The sequence below is a fragment of the Notolepis coatsorum genome, assembly GCF_963971535.1.
Source record: "Notolepis coatsorum genome assembly, contig: SCAFFOLD_550, whole genome shotgun sequence".
Taxonomy (NCBI): domain Eukaryota; kingdom Metazoa; phylum Chordata; class Actinopteri; order Aulopiformes; family Paralepididae; genus Notolepis; species Notolepis coatsorum.
This window is the reverse complement of record NW_028171463.1, coordinates 121,265-140,369: the sequence shown is the minus strand read 5'-3', so window position 1 is coordinate 140,369 and position 19,105 is coordinate 121,265. Positions and strand designations below refer to the sequence as shown.

The window sequence follows — 19,105 nt, the reverse complement described above, 5'->3', positions numbered from 1 at the left end:
GAACCGAAACACGTCGGTACTACCGAGTATCGAATCAAGTGAGAAACCGAAAAAAAAATGAAAAAGAAATATTTTTTTATTAATTCTTTTTTTTTTTACTTTTTTTTTTTTTAACTTTTTTCTTTTCATGTCAACGTTCACACGCACAATATATGCTTACCTAGGATTTGACTTGATTCAACAACAAAGCAGTCGGAGCAATGACAAGCCGAAAACTGTCGAAATTGTAGTTCTGTATCGTATCGCTCTTGCTCGGCATCGCTCTCTGCACTATCTCGCATATGTGCACGCGCACTGAATAAAGACCACAATGTACCTTTAATCCCAATATTCGTCTGACCACACCCCTATGAGCTTACCCATATAAGCAGGGGTGGGGCCACCCACTCGCCTCCTTCTCGCTTTCATCACAAGGAAGAAGTGCCTCGGTAGATCCCCACACTTGACACCATGATGGAAAGGATTAGGAGCAGCTTTGGGAAACAAGGATACGTTGACATCATATCTTTATTTTCTCTCTCACTATTTTCGAGAAAATACGGCGATATTGTCTTCGTACTGGAGTGTCTGGAAGATGTTGATCATTCTAAAAATCCTCCACCGGTTTTCGTATTGGGAGCACGCCGCTGCATGCTTCTCAACTGCAGTTCCTTGCTGTGTTTGTTGGGGTGAAACCTGTCAGGCCACAGCTGACCTGTCGGACATGCCGCTGTTGTGAGATGCGATGCGTTCCAGGTTGGGTGAGTAGTGTTTTGCTGGCAGGCTCCACTTGTCTGTTAGTGCTATGGGGGCTACTTGACAATGTTTATGGAAACCGGCCGCAGGCTAGGGTCCTTTGTTCAGCCACCTAGGCGACAGAAGGCCTTGGTCTGAAGACCATTATAGTTTTAACTAGTGGGCCGCGACCATTAACACTGGTGATCCCTGTGTGTTCTGGACGAGTGGATTCTCTCTGTCACCGTGTTAAGGCCCCATCTTTCATATCCAAATGAGAGTATTCCTTCACGAGGGGATATGTGCATGGATGTGCGATAGCGGCAGATCCATGTTCAAATCAGCTACACAGGCCAGTTTGGTATTGTGCTGATTCCGTCGGGTGTTGGTAAAATCACCGTTGTGAAGCGGTGTTGACATCTTGTTTTCTCTTTTCTCTTAAAAAGTGAGGAGAGGTTCAGAACGGCAGCCTGTCTGGGTGAGTGTTATGTCATTGTTTACATGTTCATAGCTTGCGGTTAGCCAGTCAGCTGTTAACTGCTGCGTTAGCCTGCTGGATCGCTGCATGGCCTGCTTAGGTTGGGCCTACTGTTAGCCAGTCAGCTGTTAGCTGCGGTGCTAGCATGGCGTGATCGCTAGGTAACGTTAGCTTGCTGCTATAGGCCATGGCCTGGCGCGGGGTAGCTTTAGCTTCTCGCGCGCCGCTATGAGCTTGCTTCTGGTCGCGTGCGCCGTTAGCTCGGCGTCTCGCGAGCAGGAGCAGTAGCGCCCGAACGGTTGGAGCAGCCGTTAGCTTGATGCTATTCTGTTGAACGTGCTTTGATTTTAACATGTTTTACACTCTTGACTACGACGTCATCCTTGACAGGGGATGTTTTCGTCGACCCTGCCCTGAGCCAGGACGGCAAGGTTGCATCAACAGAGAGGACTGTAGTGCGGGTTGGAGCGGCGACGCTGCTCAGTTCGAACAACACAGGAGCGGCTGTGTTCCTACGGTGTCTGTGACTGCACTTCGCTGATCTACGTTCCGGGTAGGAACAGGTTTGACCAGACCTTATAACACGTCTTCTGGTTTTACTTTTCTAAATGTATTGTGAATAACGATGTTTTTTCCCAAAACGTGTGTTGCTGCAGTGCATTTAGGGTACGACGCGGGTTATGTGTGAGCTGTTTTTGTCACTGGCAGTTAGCTTCTCCGTGCAAATCGGGTTGTTGTTACAGATGTGATAATGATCTGGTTGTTGTGTGAGTAACATCATGTGTGTTGTTATGTACCGTGTACTCACAACTAAGGTAACTAACCTATGAAGCTATGCTTAGTGACAAGTGAGTAAAAGAATGTTCTTTTCTCAGCCTGTGATGACAATGAACAGTGTGTTCACATATTAACAGGTTTTCCTGTTTTAACTGGCCGTATTGAGGGTAAAATAAGAGGATTGTGTTTCCCCCCGGTTCCCTGGGGACTTTTTCATCCTCCTATCAGACATGTTGTGCACTAATTGTGTCTTTTGTGTGGTAGGGATGCGATGTAACCCTTGGCTTGATTGCTGAGGTTGTGCTAAAACTGCTGGAGAAACTTTATTTTCCTAAAAGAAAAAATGGTTTGGTCGCTGTCGTGTGTGCTTAGCAAGGCCTGTGGCCGATACTGATCGAGAATGATGTATTCTCTCATTGTGAAAAACGGCGTTCCTCTGTTGAGTGTTTTTGCCATTTTTTGTAGGTGATGATGGGTTGTGTGTGTCATGTGACCTACAACTGGGTTGGACTGGCCACAGAAGCACATGTGTATGTTGGACCGGGGCTCTTAGAGCCCTCTCTATTCTGTGTTTTTTCCTTAGTAAAAATCAGATAGCAGGTTAGCTCATGCGCTGTGTGGGGCTGTCAAACGCTTCATAGAGCTGACTATTCTCTTTTTGTCATTACATCGTATCATGGGTGTGGGGTCGTAAAGGGGTGAACTGGTAACCTTTCCTCTCCCCCTTGTTTCTGTCGGTCAGGGGTACACCCCCTGTCCTTCAAGGTTCCCGTCACGTGGCGGTTCGGCACGTTACGGGGGGGGGGGGGGGGGGGGGAGTTCCTGGTCCCACGGCCTGGTATATTGGGCGTGTGCACCGCAGGAATTCCCCCGCCATAGAGTACGTCACCGTGCGCGTCTCTGTTGGTAGGACTTCCGTGTGCTGTTCAGGTCCATGTGATGGATCTGTTTCAGGGGGGTGGTCAGGGCTCCTCCTCACCAAGCGCCTATTCGGGCCTTCTGTGAGTTCGGACTCCTTCTTCCATGTGAGGGAGCCTCCATCGGAGTACAGAGCCTTCCTCCTCAGATTGTCAAAGTGAGTGGACCCTCTAGAAGGGTCCTATTCTATTGTATATGTATTCGATTCAATTCGATTATTGAGTGTGTATGGGTTCAGTGCCTCTTCCCCGGAGAGCCCTAAAACCAATTTTTTACATGGCTCAAGGTGCAATATATTCTTTTCAATCTGTACAGCTCGCGTGGGAAGTCTCTCTGGGGATCCCCGTCTCCTTCCTATGGGAGGGTGGTGGGATGTAAAAATGTGAACAATTTTTACCCCTGGCTGTGTAGACTGGGATACATACTGTTGATGCTTCCTTCTTTTCTATTCAAAAAGTTTTGGAGTTAGGGAGTGTCACACCCCTCTTGTCGTTCCCCTGGGCGCCTTGGGGATTCAATGACCGGTCTAAATAGCCTGTTCATTGATGGGGGTGTGTCCCGACGCACGTATAGTGCTAGCTCGCTGTAAACAGGCGACTGACTGGCACGCCTTGGTTGCTTGTGGTTGAAACGGCGTTTTTATAAAGCAACTGAGATGGGGGTTTTTCCTCTTCCGACGACCAAATCCCACGACCTGGGTTGGTTTTTCGACGGATTCTCGTTCATGTCTGGGGGATGATGACGGAATGGATCTGAACATATGTAGAGGGGTCTCACGCCCTTGGGGTGGGCCACCAGGCGCGGTTCGGCCGAACGTCTGGGTGGCGCCTTCTTTTTCATGTTAAGATCGACACGCATATCTGCCCTTTCTCCTGGAGTTGGCATGTCGGCGTGGTTAGGGCACGGGACTGGTTCTGGTCACGCTGGACCGGATCAGTTGAACCCGTTGTCCGCCGGGGATGCAGATCTGCTGTTCTGGTACCCTGAGGGACTTGGGCTTTTTTCAGGGGGAAAAATGCCAGGTCGGTCCGGGTGTCACAGGGTTAAGCGCTATGGAGACCCTGGTTGGGTACGTTTTTACTCAGCACTGTCGTAATGGCTTACGGCCATGCCAACCTGTACACGCTCGATCTCGTCGGATCTCGGCCGCTACACAGGTTGGTCCTGGTTAGTACTTGGTTGGGAGACCGCCTGGGAATACCGAGTACGGTGTGCTTAGGGGCTGGTTCTCCATTATTTTTCGCTCCTCTCTCACGCATGGCGAAGAGGGGCCTGTTGGGGGTGGTCTTTGACCTCCTCTGGTGACCCTGTGCTTCCCGTATCGCCAGGCCCGGTCCGAGGTAATGTTCGTCGACCCGTAGGCCTGGGTTAACCCTTTTTTGAAAACTGAGACACTTGTACTGCGGTATAGCCGGTGTATACCCGCAGGTGTGTTTTGGAGTTTTTTCTTGAGGGGTTATAGGAACAACCACCGCATTGGGTAACACCAAGGTGGTTGATTCCCTGGTGTGTTGGAGCAGTGTCAACTCCCGGGTTACCCGGTTGAGGGTGCCCCTGCACGTTCATGACGTCTGCCAATCGTGTCAGCCTTCTCTGCCTCAACCCCTCTGGGTGGGGTTTTTTAAATGGAGGCTTGGTCATGCAACAACGCCAGCATACGCCCCTTCCTCCGGGGCAGCTGTGTTCCGCTGTCCCCTCTGGCGCCTGTCTCGTCCGCAGTCTCCAGGCTAGGGTTAACAGCCTGTTGCCTGGTTTTTCCCCGGTGCGCTGCCTGCTTCCGTTGGTTAACCTTTTTTGTGTGCTTACGGCCATGCTGACTGCCTGTTCTGCAGGGTCAGTGTGCCAGGCGGTGTACTATTGGGGGGACAGGGCCCGCTCGGCTTACGGCCATACCGACCTGAACACGCCCGATCTCGTCCGATCTCGGAAGCTAAGCAGGTTCTGGCCTGGTTAGTACTTGGTTGGGATTCCGCTTGGGAATACCAGGTGCAGTAACTGAGGGGCCTTTGTCCGAATACGCTGGCGATGTGGGGGGCGGGGCACTACGTGCCCACCTGGTGGGGTCTTGATGCTGGCATCATGGACTTCTCCGGGCCCCCATTCTAGGGAGTCCAGTCCTTTTGGTGGGTCTGGGTCTTCCTTCGTGCTCCGCTGCTACGGCCTTGCCACGGGGTTGGGTTTGCCCTTGACCCCGTGATTCTGGGGGCAGTAACGAGGTTGTTCCTCCGTTTGTTCCCGGGTGGCATGCGGGTTGTGCGTGTGTGTAGTCGTGGGGTCAAGCCACGGTCTGCTCACCCTGTGCGTTGAGTTGCTTGAGTGCCTCTTCGCACGGTCGGGTCCGTCGCCCTCCCGTGAAGCCCCTAATAGGGGGGGTGCCCGCCATTAGGGTGGGTCGGGGGGGCTCGGCCCTCCCTGTTCTGATGGTTTGTGGGGGGCTGTCAGCGGGGTGTATTTGTCGGCCGTTGGCTCTCGCTCGGCCTCCCTTGTGCAGAGAGCAATGCCGAGCGAGAGCGATACGATACAGAACGTTAGGTTATGACTATAACCAAGTTCTGTTAGTATAGCGACGCTCGGCATCCGACGCCGCTGCAGCCTTTGACCTCGCCTTGTGGCGAAAGCTTGGGAAGGAGGCGAGTGGGTGGCCCCACCCCTGCTTATATGGGTAAGCTGATAGGGGTGTGGTCAGACGAATATTGGGATTAAAGGTACATTGTGGTCTTTATTCAGTGCGCGTGCACATATGCGAGATAGTGCAGAGAGCGATGCCGAGCGTCGCTATACTAACAGAACTTGGTTATAGTCATAACCTAACGTTATTTGAAGTTTGGATTCTTTTTTTTTACTGAGGTAGGTAAATTAAATTTCTTGAGACTAAAGTACCGAAAAAAGGTACAGTTGGGTACCGGTATCGATTCACAGGTACCGGTACCGGTACCGGTATCGGTTCAAATGTGAAAGGTACCCATCCGAGTTACCGGCTCAGGTAAGGGCTGCCTTGGCCAACACAACAATAAATGACTGCTGTATGTTAGCCGCGGAGGCGGATAAGTTATTTTTGGCCAGCCAACATCAACACTGTGCGGCCGTGTTCTACCAGGACCAACCCTCTTCCTCTCACCATGGGGATTATACCGTTGCTGCTGCGGTGGCAGCCCCTCGCCAGCGAGGGAGAGACACTGGCTGGTATTTCTTTCACACAAAGTATGGAGCCAGGGCTAACCAATGCCGTCCCCCATGTACTTACAAGGGGCCGGGAAACGCCCGAGCCGGCGCTCAACAGTGGCCATGAGCGTTGGTGGGGCCGGCAGGCTACTGTTTATTCGGGACACCATCTCAGGCAGGCATTTCATGTGCGACACAGGGGCACAGGGTGACTGTACATGACCACTTCGGCCCTAGAGTGAAGGGAACACTCTCCTGTACTCTCACTAAGGTTCGAGTTAATACAGAAAAAGGTAACATCATAGCTGCTACCACTAAGTGGCAGTATAACATCATGCAAGCTGTTACTATGGTTACTGGTAGGGCTATATAATTAGGGCACCTGTGTACAACCTGCAGACAATAAACAGCTGGCTGAAGCAAGCATAAAGATCTAACCGAGTGTCTTATTGATAGTAGACTACAATCTTTACATGGTACCAGGAGTAAAAGTAAGAAGCAATGCAAGAAGATGAAAGCATTCAAACCGTCCGGCACATTGAAACTGACGGGAAATGTGGATGCAAATTGGAGAGCTTTCAAACAGCAATTCCTGCTGTATCTCGCCGCTGTTGGGGTGGACAAGAGTGTAGATGCGAGGAAAATAGCCATGCTACTCACCGTCGCCGGCACAGAGGCAATAGAAGTCTTCAACACCTTTGTGTTGCTGCTTAACCCGACGACAAAGACAAGTTTGACGAGGTCATACAAAAGTTTGATGAGCACTGCCTGTCAAGAAAAAATATAAAGCTGACTGTATTTACAGTAGATTTCATTCTCGGTTCTTCATGCACGCCTGGTGATACTAAATCCAAATTCATTGTCATTGGAACGAGTAGATTTGCCCCGATTCATAGATGTGCAACATCGTTATAATAAGGTCATTTATAGGCCTGCTATTCTATATTCTATAATAATATTTCAAATTGCAGTCCGGATGGCAGAATTCAGTACTGTATCTAGTACAAAACATTCTGTTTAATCATCTTCCCTTTATTCATTCCCTTAGATTTTTTTGTACACGTGATCTCAAGAAGTTACTGAACAAGCTCAGTGGCAGTTTTTCCTGTCTGGTCATTTTTAGCATGGTGTTATTCCCTGTCAAAGATGCAAAGAAAAATCATAATTCATATTCTCCTGTGTTTCATCACAATTTTATTTAACCTCTTAAGGCTTAGTGGTCACATGCGTGGACAGCACTTTTTAGCTTGTATGTCCACAATTGTGTACACTGCTGAATTGGGGACTTATGGCTACATATGTGGACATCTGGTGGTGTCAGAAGAGTATAACATACATTGGTAAAAATTCAACATGGCGGCGAATAGGAGGGAAGATTCAAGTGGCAACTCCAGACACAAACATCGACCAGGTAAGAAGTCCTGCCTTATTTTATGGCTTATCCTTATTTAGATATGTATATAAGCGTTGGACATTTGTCACGACAAGCAAATTTGAAAAGAAAAGTGTAAAAATAAGAACTTAGCATGTTGCTAAACATGATGTACACGTTTGTGTACTTATGGACTGAAGCTCGTCGAATATATACTAGTAAACATGCACACATGTAAAATGAGAAAACAAGTATATCTGGTGCAGTTAAAAGGCTGTACATTGTCTAAATGTAATACATACCAATTCAATCACTAAATACATATATACATACATAAATTAGTTGGGTTATGTATGTACTGTATCCTGTATGTACTGCACTGTATCCTGTATGTACTGTATCCTGTATGTACTGTATCCTGTATGTACTGTACTGTATCCTGTATGTACTGCATCCTGTATGTACTGTATCCTGTATGTACTGCCTTGTATCCTGTATGTACTGTATCCTGTATGTACTGTATCCTGTATGTACTGCCTTGTATCCTGTATGTACTGTACTGTATCATGTATGTACTGCACTGTATCCTGTATGTACTGTACTGTAGCCTGTATGTACTGTATCCTGTATGTACTGTACTGTATCCTGTATGTACTGTATCCTGTATGTACTGCCCTGTATCCTGTATGTACTGTATCCTGTATGTACTGCACTGTATCCTGTATGTACTGTACTGTATCCTGTATGTACTGCACTGTATCCTGTATGTACTGTACTGTAGCCTGTATGTACTGTATCCTGTATGTACTGTACTGTATCCTGTATGTACTGTATCCTGTATGTACTGCCCTGTATCCTGTATGTACTGTATCCTGTATGTACTGTATCCTGTATGTACTGCACTGTATCCTGTATGTACTGTACTGTATCCTGTATGTACTGCACAGTATCCTGTATGTACTGTACTGTATCCTGTATGTACTGTATCCTGTATGTACTGCCCTGTTTCCATTTTTACTCTGATATTCAAAACATGTTCAAAAATAACATGTTCAAAAATGTGTGTGTATGTGTTATTAATACATGCAAAAGCAGTCAGAAAAAAAACTGCTGTGTTCAAGGTGGAAATAAAGAGTTTTTCATTATATTACACAATGGTGACTTAATTGGGTTTTATGGAAGTTCGGACCAAGAATCCATATTATGTGGACATCATTTTTCTCTAAAAGTACATCATATCAAAAGATGATACTTAGTTTTTATTCTAATTAGGGTCCAATAAGCCCAAATAGCCAAGAGAAATAAAAAATGCAGGTAAAAAAAAACAGCTTGGGCCTCAGGAGGTAATTTAAGCAAGCCTAGTAATAGACACACTATTTCTGACAATGGGAAAACATTCCCTGAGGTCCATAGATGTCCCTATACCAATAACATGCAAATTGACCTTGTAGAAGTGGAGCAATCTTCCATTTACTTATGTATGTATTTTTAGGCGGATTTTCAGAAAATAGGGCTCGGGCTTAAGAGGTTAAAAGCCTCTAGGCTGTTGTTTTATACATACAGTATGTTGATCTCTACTTGACCCTCAAAGTGCACCAAATTGATGCATTTAAAATTCTAAAAGAAAATTCTAAAATTTTCGCCGGACCACGCCCCAAATGTTACAAATCTTACTGCCCTCTAGTGGCGAGCTGTGGTAACTGCAGAGTCTCTGCTCTGGCTTCAGTGTTGATTGATTGATTGATTGATTGATTGATTGATTGATTGATTGATTGATTGATTGATTGATTGATTGGTTGATTGATTGATTGATTGATTGGAGATTTTATTAACACATTGCAGAATGGAGACAATACAGTACAGCTCAATACACACAATTGTTAAGGGGATGCAGACCAGAGAGACTTTCGTCCTGTTTACATCAGGATCCCCCATTTTCAATTCATCGTAACATATATGACATACACAACATACAGATATACAGTACTGTTACATCCAGACATTTATGACATACAAGATATACAAATGTACTGTTTATTTACAGATAGTTTCTAAAAGAGAATATATACATTTGAGGGGGAAGAAACTGTACATTGGAAAGGGATATCTATTCGACACTAGTGAATTATAAATGTAATCTTTACATAGACTGACTTGTTTCTGTTTAAAACTATAGGACCAGTGAATTAGAAATGTAATATTTACATAGACTGACTTGTGTTTCTGCTTAAAACCATAGGACCAGTGGAGACAGCGGCTGGGGGCCTGAGCTCCTGCCTATAGAACTCAGCTGGAGTCATGTGTTGCCGGTTAGAAAGGCTGTTTCAAACGAATGCTTTTTCTATTACCTACATCCAAACGAGGTACCTAAAATTAGGAAGGTTCCTAGTTAGGTAGCAAGGTGATAGGAAGCTTCCTTGCATTTGAGACACGTTCATAGTTCGATCAAAATATAATGTTTATGTCTATAACTCTGCTATTGTGTTACTTTAAAGTGAAACAAGATAGTTCTATTGTGAAACAGTTCTCTCATCTGCCTACTTTATATACATTTCACACTGATTGGGTGCTTGTGCCTGCCTCTCAAAATATCCCCTTTCGTCATACAGTGAATGTAGCTCTTATTGGCCTAAATCCCAACAGTAGTGGATCAAGTATGAAGCTCATCAGGAAGTGATGAGTTACAGGTTGAAAAAACTCTCAGCTCTGAACTAGGCAAAATCTGCACGGGGCTCGCTAATAACAAACTATCATTACACCTGGGTAAAACAGAGTCCATTCTCTTCGGATCAAATAACAAACTCAGCAAGACCGACGGCTTCTCAGTTACAGTGGGTGACAATATTGTCACAAGGAAAGATGAAATTACATACCTGGGTTCCATCCTAGAGGCAAATCTTTCCTGTGACAAAATGGCATCCAATGTAATCAAAAAAGTCAACCAACGAACTAGATTCTTGTACAGGATCTCCTCTCTGGTAAACAAGAATACCCTGAAGACTCTGGTAGGAGCACTCATTCAAGGGTACTATGACTATGCTTGCACCTCATGGTACCAAAGCACCTCAAAGGCGCTAAAAACAAGATTACAAACATCACAAAACAAACTGGTCAGACTACTACTTGACCTTACTCCTAGAACCCACCTCGACCCTGCCCACTTTGACTACCTATAGGATGGCTTCGAGTAGACGACACAGTACAGCAACTTGCAATGGGCCTGGTCTACAAGATACACTACACCACACAGGTACCCATGTACATGTCGAAATACTTCCCAAAGGTCAGTGAATACCATGCCCACAACACCAGAGGGAGTTCCACAACACATGTGCAACCCAGATTCGGCACAAACAAGGGACTAAACACATTTCGCAATTATGCCACAACAATGTGGAACGCCCTACCGACAGCCGTAAAAAGATGTGAATCCCTACCCACATTCAAAACCGCTCTTAAAGAGCACCTACGGGAAGCTGCAATTCGAAACTGGCCACCGTAAATGTCCAACCCCCCCCCTCCTAATAGACAGTCTCCTCCCCACCATATGTATATATTTTCTCCCCACCGTATATTATATATATATTTTTTTCTTTCACCCACCCACCCCCTCCTAATGTACAGTCTCCTCCCCATCATATGTATATATTCTCTGTTAGGATCTATGGGTAACAGTACTGTATATTTGCATATCGTATATGTCACAAATGTAACAGTACTATATACCTGTATGTCATGTATGTCCCTATGCCATAAATGTTATGTATGTTGTGTATGTCATAAATGTCACTATGAATTGAAAATGGGGGACCCTGATGTAAACAAGACAAACGTCTTTCTCTGGTCTGCATCCCCTTAACAATTGTGTGTATTGAGCCGTACTGCATTGTACCCATTCTACAATCTGTTAAATAAAGTTTTCATTCATTCGTTCATTCATTCATTCATCCATCAATAAAAACATGTTTTCTGAAATTACAAGTTCATGCCTATTTGTTGTCGTGGTTATTATGACTTGACTTGCATACGACCATTTTAAGCCTACGGTACGATACTTTAACATTTCCCATCTGGCAACACTGGACCAACAATCCATATACTGTACTGTTCTACGACTACAGCAGCTACAGTAATATAGGAAGAGGGTGTTAATGTAGCAGGTATATTTAATATACGTTATGCATTCCACAAACAATCCCTCACGTTTTATTTTATTCCTTTGTTATTATTTATTGTAATTTTTGTATTCTCAAAGTTGTAGCAGAGGGTCGTTTTTGGGAGCTGGGTCTTTTATTTTGCTTTTTTCTCGCGCGAGCGACGTTATGGTATCTCACGTCCCGTTTATACCTCAGAGACTGTCTCTGTGGATGATAGAAGGTACGTAGTTGTCCGAGTTACCTTGATATATATTTCTGGTCTTAAGAGTCGATTATGTTGTAAAATAAGTTTCCAAATAATGAACCGGGTTTGCACAGTAATTGGATGTTGATGATGTGCAGTTGTTTATATAAGAGATTTGGCCGTACTGGAGTTTTCTCCAACCGCAGATGTGTGTGCTACCGACGCCATTAAGTGCTTAATGCTGACGCGTTGTATATTTCTTTTACATGACAGGTATGTCGTGATGTTTGTTTTTGGTCAATTGTGTTTTGAATTGTTTATTTTCTAATGTCCAATTCTAACCTCAGTCTATCTGTGAATGATAGAGAAGATGTGTGTGCTCACGACCATATATATCTATAGTCACGACGCCATTAAGTGCTACCGCCGCCATCTTGGTATGGTGGAAAACAAACTGATTTCTAGATCAAATGTATGCGTTGAGATCCGTTTTTATTACATATTTTATCACTTTCTTGTTCATTTCATAACCTTTTCATATAATTTGTTTTCAACATGGCATTTCACTATTTCGAAAGCCTTTCTGGTGATTCTAAGGCAGGGAAAAAAGGCATGAAGGCTACTTTAAGAGAATGGACTAACGTTATGGTGAAGTAGCTAGCCGCTAACATTTCTCTGCTGTTTACAGCCTCAGAGCCAATAAAACTTAATTTACGATATATACACATTTGTTCCTTATTCTCACCTGTTATGAAATGGGTAGAGCAGACATACGTATGATTTGACTTGGGGGGCCAGGGTCTGCTTTGATCGACTCTCCCGTCTGAGTACATGTGCCCTCTTCATAGCCGCCAGCTATCCGTGATGCCTCAACTGGTATTATATAAAACTTTCGATTTGGATTTTTGATTATGTTATTACTAGTACAAAGCGTAACACAGCAGCTCTTTGGCATTGAGATGCACTGAAGAAAATGACCCTTGATTGTGTTTAATTTGCCGCGTTTCCGATCCGTTTCTGCACTAAATGAACCTAGCCCCTTTCGTGACTGCGGTTTGCAAGCCTGGGGATTTTGTGACCGCAGTCACTTGTTTATTGGACGCGACCACTTTAGAAAATACCAACCAAGCGTGGATGACGTTGTGTCTATATTAATACAGTATATTCCATTATATAGCTATAGGTGCTGTATGATGACAATACATTTGATTCCTATCTAATTTTTATCCATCGCAAAGCGCTCCAGCGCTTGAATACGGCCGGGGGATCCGCTCTATAAAATGTAGACCCACGGCTCTCGTATTATAATGAGCCCGCGAGGCGTGTCTCTGTATGCAAATGACTTGCGCGAGAACGCGCATCCAGTTTAGAATGAGTGGGATTCACCATTCAAAAAACCTGGGTAAGAACAGATTTGGACTTTAACACTTTGAGTGCCACTCACGAGATTTCTCGGGTTTTTAACACTTTGGCTGCCATGGGTTAAATTCATTATCAACCGTAGGTTGCCGGCTCTATTTGTCTATAGAGAAAGTCCCCTTCTTTGCAGGGCTATAACTTTTTAAATTCTATTGCTACATTGCCATTATTAGGGCCCATTCAAAGTCCTATATGTATTGTTCATTGTGTAGCAACGTTAAACTTTTTCATTCACATATTCATAGTAAAGTATGGTCTAATGTATAAGTATGTTTTCATCTCTTTCTGCAGCTTTCTCCAGAACGTGATCTATAGCCCCAAATACATTATATTGATGATGCAATACAGTTTTATGGCAATCAGCGCGATATAAAAAATTCCAACTAGACGTACTTCTAGAAGTTACTACACATCATCTGATGTTGACCGGATGGGCTAGGGGGCGTTTATAATTCCGTGGGCAGCGTTATACCAATCATCTAATGTGGGTCAAATGTTGATAATAGCAGTTAGTATCGAAGACGGTAACTTTACACGCTAAAACTCACCCCAGTCTCTGCGCGCCGTTGGGCGATCATCGTAGAGTCGAAATTTTATCATTATGGGATGTAGATTTACCCGGTCCATCTCCAGCTTGTATAATGGTATATACGTCCAAATCATGTTGTTTATCGAGTTATTGGCAATCGATCGCTATGTAGTGTGTCGAGATCGAGTCCCGGGACCTATTAGCGAGTGCCCGGAAGTAATACGGCCGTCCAGCACAACCTCTACGGCACTTCCTGTTAAGCGATTGCGCCGATCGGCCACCAGATGGCGCTCCTGAACCGCCAGAGAGCTCAGTGGGTCCTCCTGGTGGATCTCAGGCCAGCGTAGGGGACATATGAATCCGATCCCAGATTTTTGAAATATTGATATTAAAGACGCTGTAAGGCGTCTTCGGCAACTTGAGCATGGCCGGGAATGACGTGTTTAGGCGTTTCCCGGCACCCAAAGTGTTAATAGTGACGTAGAATGCCACTCACGAGATTTCTCAGATTTTTTTTTTTTTTTTTTTGCGATCTGAAAAATTATTGCATCACCCGAGCCTACCCGAGTATAGCCGAGGGGCGCCGGCGATCACCGTGGAAAAAAGCGCCCCCTGTCGTCTCCCAGATGACATAAGTGATTTTGGAATGGACTCAATGAAAATGAATGGGGAAAAAAATTCGGTACTCCACATTTTCCAGTTCACTGATCCAGCCGGGGTTACCAGAGTTCATTCTGGAGCCTCAGAGCCCCGCGGATCATGGAGTTCTACTGTATCGCGTTGGATCCATACACGTATCGATTTTTTCGAATGGTGATCAGGAATTGGAATATACCAGTTGGATACCATCTGATGTCAGGTAAGGACTCTATGTTATCAGTGGTAGGATAATTAGAGTAAGTTTGATGAAGTTATAAGCTGTTTTGTGAAATGTCTTCTTTCGGTTTCACTGTAAAAGTCTGTGAGGAAATCAACGGAGCTATTATCAGTGCGCGGCCGTAATGTGCTTGCGTGCACGTATAATATTGATCATCTAGCGTTTATTTGAAAACGATTCATAAAAAGGCCGACGAATATCAACGTTGTGGAATATTCCACTAAAAGACGATTTTCATAGAATGCTCCAGAATGAGCTGTTTTTTATATCAAAACGGGGGCTTTTCTAACTGCTCTGAAACGGAAACGACGCAATAAAAAAACAATCTGCCTTCACAGCACTGACTGGAAAATAGTCTTTGATAATGCGATGGGCAGATTAGACACATAGCCACAATGTAAAACATAGATTAGGCGATATTAACGTTAACATTGGCGCCGATGGTGGCATTCAAGCGGTAAAACGGAAAACCAGGCGTGGCGCTCAAAGTATTAAGAACAGCTTGATGAATGTGGCGGTGGCTTTTCTTATTGTTCTCTTAACAGACAGGTAAGCAAGAATATAAGACAAATAATAAGAGCGTATTGTTGAATGAGGCCCATTGATACTATGTTTGTTTCTGAAGTGTCTGTGTGTGTGTCACAGTGTGTGTGTGTGTGTGAGTGAGATGTATAGAGAGAGAGGGGGTGAGAGAGATGAGGAAGGGGCAAGAGAGAAAGAGAGTGTGAGAGAGAGAGAGGGGGGTGTGTGATTACTCAGCCCTTGTGTGGGTGAATGTAACAAGTTCCTAACGTTTTCTTTCCCCTATTATTTCATGCACACTTTATTCATTGTTTTAAATTATTATTTTCTTAAGTTATTTTGTGCATCACTCTGAATTTGATGCAAATTTGCAATGCATGAGGGTCATCCTTTTGTGTTAAATGGCTGCATAAAGCAAGCATTTGTTGACTCGCATGTTGATAAGAGTATAAAAACTTGGAACTTGAAAAAGATCTGTTTAAGGTAGAAAAAATTCGACGTGAGCAAACGTTAGCTACCTAGCTATCGTTACTGTTTAAACAAAATTACCCAGTCAACTATTCACTCTTAGTAGACATTGTCTAACGGTATTTAGCCGGCTAGCTACGGATAGCTCCTGATATCAACAAATGATCCAGCAAGTCTAGTAGTCCATGTTGATACCTCCGTTAGCTTGCGTTAGCTGATGTTAGTTCACTGTTCAAAACGTAATGTCCCATTGAACTAAAAAGTTCTGTCTTAACGTCATCTAGCCGGCTAGCAGTAGCTACAGATAGCTCTTGATATCAATGTCTTATAACATTGATTCAATGCGTATTCGAGCTGAGGGCTTGCTGAATGTGATATGACCAAAGCACAGTAACGTTACCAATAGGGTCCCGCTGCAGCACAGGAGAATCCTTTTTGGAGCTGGAGGCTACTAGAGTACACACAGACAGTGGAGCTGTTTGCAGATAGCGAGCATTTTGACTTGTTGCGTGGTGGCGATGTCTCGCAGATAATACAAGTACAAGTCTAATTATATAATATATATATTTTATAAAAAAAAAAAAAAAAAAGTTATATAAGATGATTTTTAATTTCTGTGATCGGTATCGGTGGCAAAAAACGTGATCGGGGCATCCCTAATATATATATACGGTACACGTATTCTCACCGAACTGTTTCGGTTGGGACCTTCGGTTCAGTAAGCGATGTGTACAGAAGAATGCAACGTTACTTTAAAATAAACTGACGGAACCAGAGACTAGGTCTGTCAGGGAGACAGGCGAAAAACTGCTCAAGGAAGATTGGCTAACTGGACAGAGAGGGAGGAGGAGGGGGGTGATGTTTGCCCTTACATCAGCAACTTTGTTTAAAAAACACAAAAGAAAAATATTAGTCATCATTTGAACATATGGGTGCAGAGGGGAGGGGGGGGGGGGGGCGACTGCTGACAATTGAGTTTATGGTCTTAAATAACACTCTATGATTTTGCTTACTGGAGGAGATAAGGTTAGAGAAAGAAGTAGCCCTGGCACTCTTAATTAGATTGTTAAAATGTGCTTGGCGGTTGGAAGATTTCCATTGCCTCTCTGTTTTGCGACACTTCCGTCTGAGCTCACATATGTCGTAATTCAACCAAGGGGAGGAGTCTACGGGGCGACCGGAGCCAGTTACCAGGGGCATGACGTCATCTAAGATGGCTGAGGGGAGGAGTCTACGGGGCGACCGGAGCCAGTTACCAGGGGCGTGATGTCATCTAAGATGGCTGAGGGGAGGAGTCTACAGGGCGACCGGAGCCAGTTACCAGGAGCATGACGTCATCTAAGATGGCTGAGGGGAGGAGTCTACGGGGCAACCGGAGCCAGTTACCAGGGGCATGACGTCATCTAAGATGGCTGTGCATCACTGTTACTTAAAACTAGCAGCAAACGTTTCTACAGCCAGGCTGTTTACAATGCGGGAGCTTTTAACTCTTCTCTGTACAAACCCGTTATCAAAGGACAAGTTAAACGGAACTAGGGATGCCCTGATCACGTTTTTTGCCACCGATCTCCGATCGTCTATGAGCCATATCGGCCGATACCGATATCGATACCGATTGTTTTTGATTTTATAAAAAAAAATATATATATATATTTTTTATAAAATATATATATTATATAATTATACTTGTAGTTGTATTGTCTGCGAGACATTGCCACCACGCAACAAGTCAAAATGATCGCTATCTGCAAACAGCTCCACTGTCTGTGTGTATACTCTGCTTTGGTCAAATCACATTCAGCGTGGGGCCTGAGAGTGCTGGGGCTGACGTTCTGCAGATGGATACTATTGAGTCAGAGCGATAGTTCAACAGGGTCTGAAACGTGTTATGAAGCATGATAGCTAATTAGCCAATGTTCAGCTGCAAAAACGAATGTCAATTATGTTACAAGACATTGATATCAGGAGCTATCTGTAGCTACTGCTAGCTGGCTAGATGACGTTAGACAATGCATGTATTAAAATAAAGTGAACTATTTAGTTTACTGGGTCATTTCGTTAAAACTAACGTGAGCTAACGTGAGCTACCTAGCTAACGGAGGTCTCATGCTGGCGCATCCCTATCATTCTTAAACTGAAATGCGCATTTGTTGATATCAGTAGCGAGCCAGTTAGACAATGCATCATGTATTAAACTAAAGTGAATAGTTGACTGTAGAGTTTCGGAAATGCCGCCGATACTGCCTAAAATGCTGGTATCGATATCGGCTGATACACGTGAATTGTAGCCTCCGATCCCACGATGTAATTTATCTCCTGCAGAGTCCTGCGGAGAGTGAGGATTATAAAATGAACGTGTTTTAAAGTGTGATGCTGTGTCATTTTAACACTTTGACTGCCGGGACCCGTCTTTAGACGTCTTTCCTGGCCATGCTAAAGGTGCCGGGGGACGCTGTACAGCGTCCTTATATCAATATTTCAAAAATCTGCGATCGGATTCATAATGTCCCTCCGCTGGCCTGAGATCCACCAGCAGGACCCACTGAGCTCTCTGGCGGTTCAGGAGCGCCATCTGGTGGCCGATCGGCGCAACCGCTTAACAGGAAGCGCAGTAGAGGTTTTGCTGGTCGGCCATATTACTTCCGGGCACTCGGTATAGGTTCCGGCACTCTAGCTCGTCACACTACATAGCGATCGATTGCCAATAACTCGATAAACAACATGATTTGGACGTTTATACCATTATACAAGCTGGAGATGGACCGGGTAATAATATATCCCATAATGATAAAATTTCTACTCGACGATGATCGCCCAACGGCGCGCGGAGACTGGGGTGAGTTTCAGCGTGTAACGTTACCATCTTCGATACTAACTGCTTTTATCAACATTTGACCCACATTAGATGATTGGTATAACTCTGCCCACGGAATTATAAACGCCCCCTCGCCCATCCGGTCAACATCAGATGACGTGTAGTTAGAGCTGCCGCGGTATTGATTATTTCCTTACCGCACAAATTTGCAAAATATTTCCTACCGCCGCGGTTATTACCGCATGCACAAAAAAAAAAAAAAAAAAAAGTATGAATGCATTTTTTTTTTGTAGTAGTCTACTCTTTATAGCATATAGCCTGCCTCTAGTCTAAATGTCTATTTTTAGAGGATGACTTTGCAGCATGAATATTGTTTGGGATTCGGCAAGCACGCATTAGTTATTGAAAGTGAAACACGGATTCGAAGTTTCCACTCTGGTCGTGCGCCGTTCACTCGGTGTCCCGGGCAGGGGTGGTTACCCCTAACCCCCCCGACCCTTTCTTATTATTATTACTATAAAGTTACTACTTTATAATAAAGGCATTCGTTTTGTGGCATTAACATTATATAGTTATACGTTCAATAACATCAGCGTATTTACCGGACAATAGCAAGGCAAGCAATACTCTATTCATATCTCAGTTCCTTTCTTTGCTCAGAGCGTGCTGAGTTGTCCCATTCTGCGGTCTGTTAATAAAGTTTTCAATCAGAC

At 44.4% G+C, this 19,105-nt stretch overlaps 1 protein-coding gene across 1 annotated transcript in view; it reads left to right on the top strand.

Moving 5' to 3' along the window:
• Nucleotides 1-11,743: 11,743 nt before the first annotated feature.
• The window catches only part of LOC311248256 (uncharacterized protein), a gene marked incomplete at both ends in the record, with an annotated part of 119,605 nt that continues 112,243 nt past the window's right edge, over nucleotides 11,744-19,105 (top strand). The window contains one exon of the mRNA XM_084339173.1: nucleotides 11,744-11,798. Coding sequence (XP_084195299.1) covers nucleotides 11,744-11,798 — 55 coding nt within the window. The remainder of the gene's footprint in view (nucleotides 11,799-19,105) is intronic.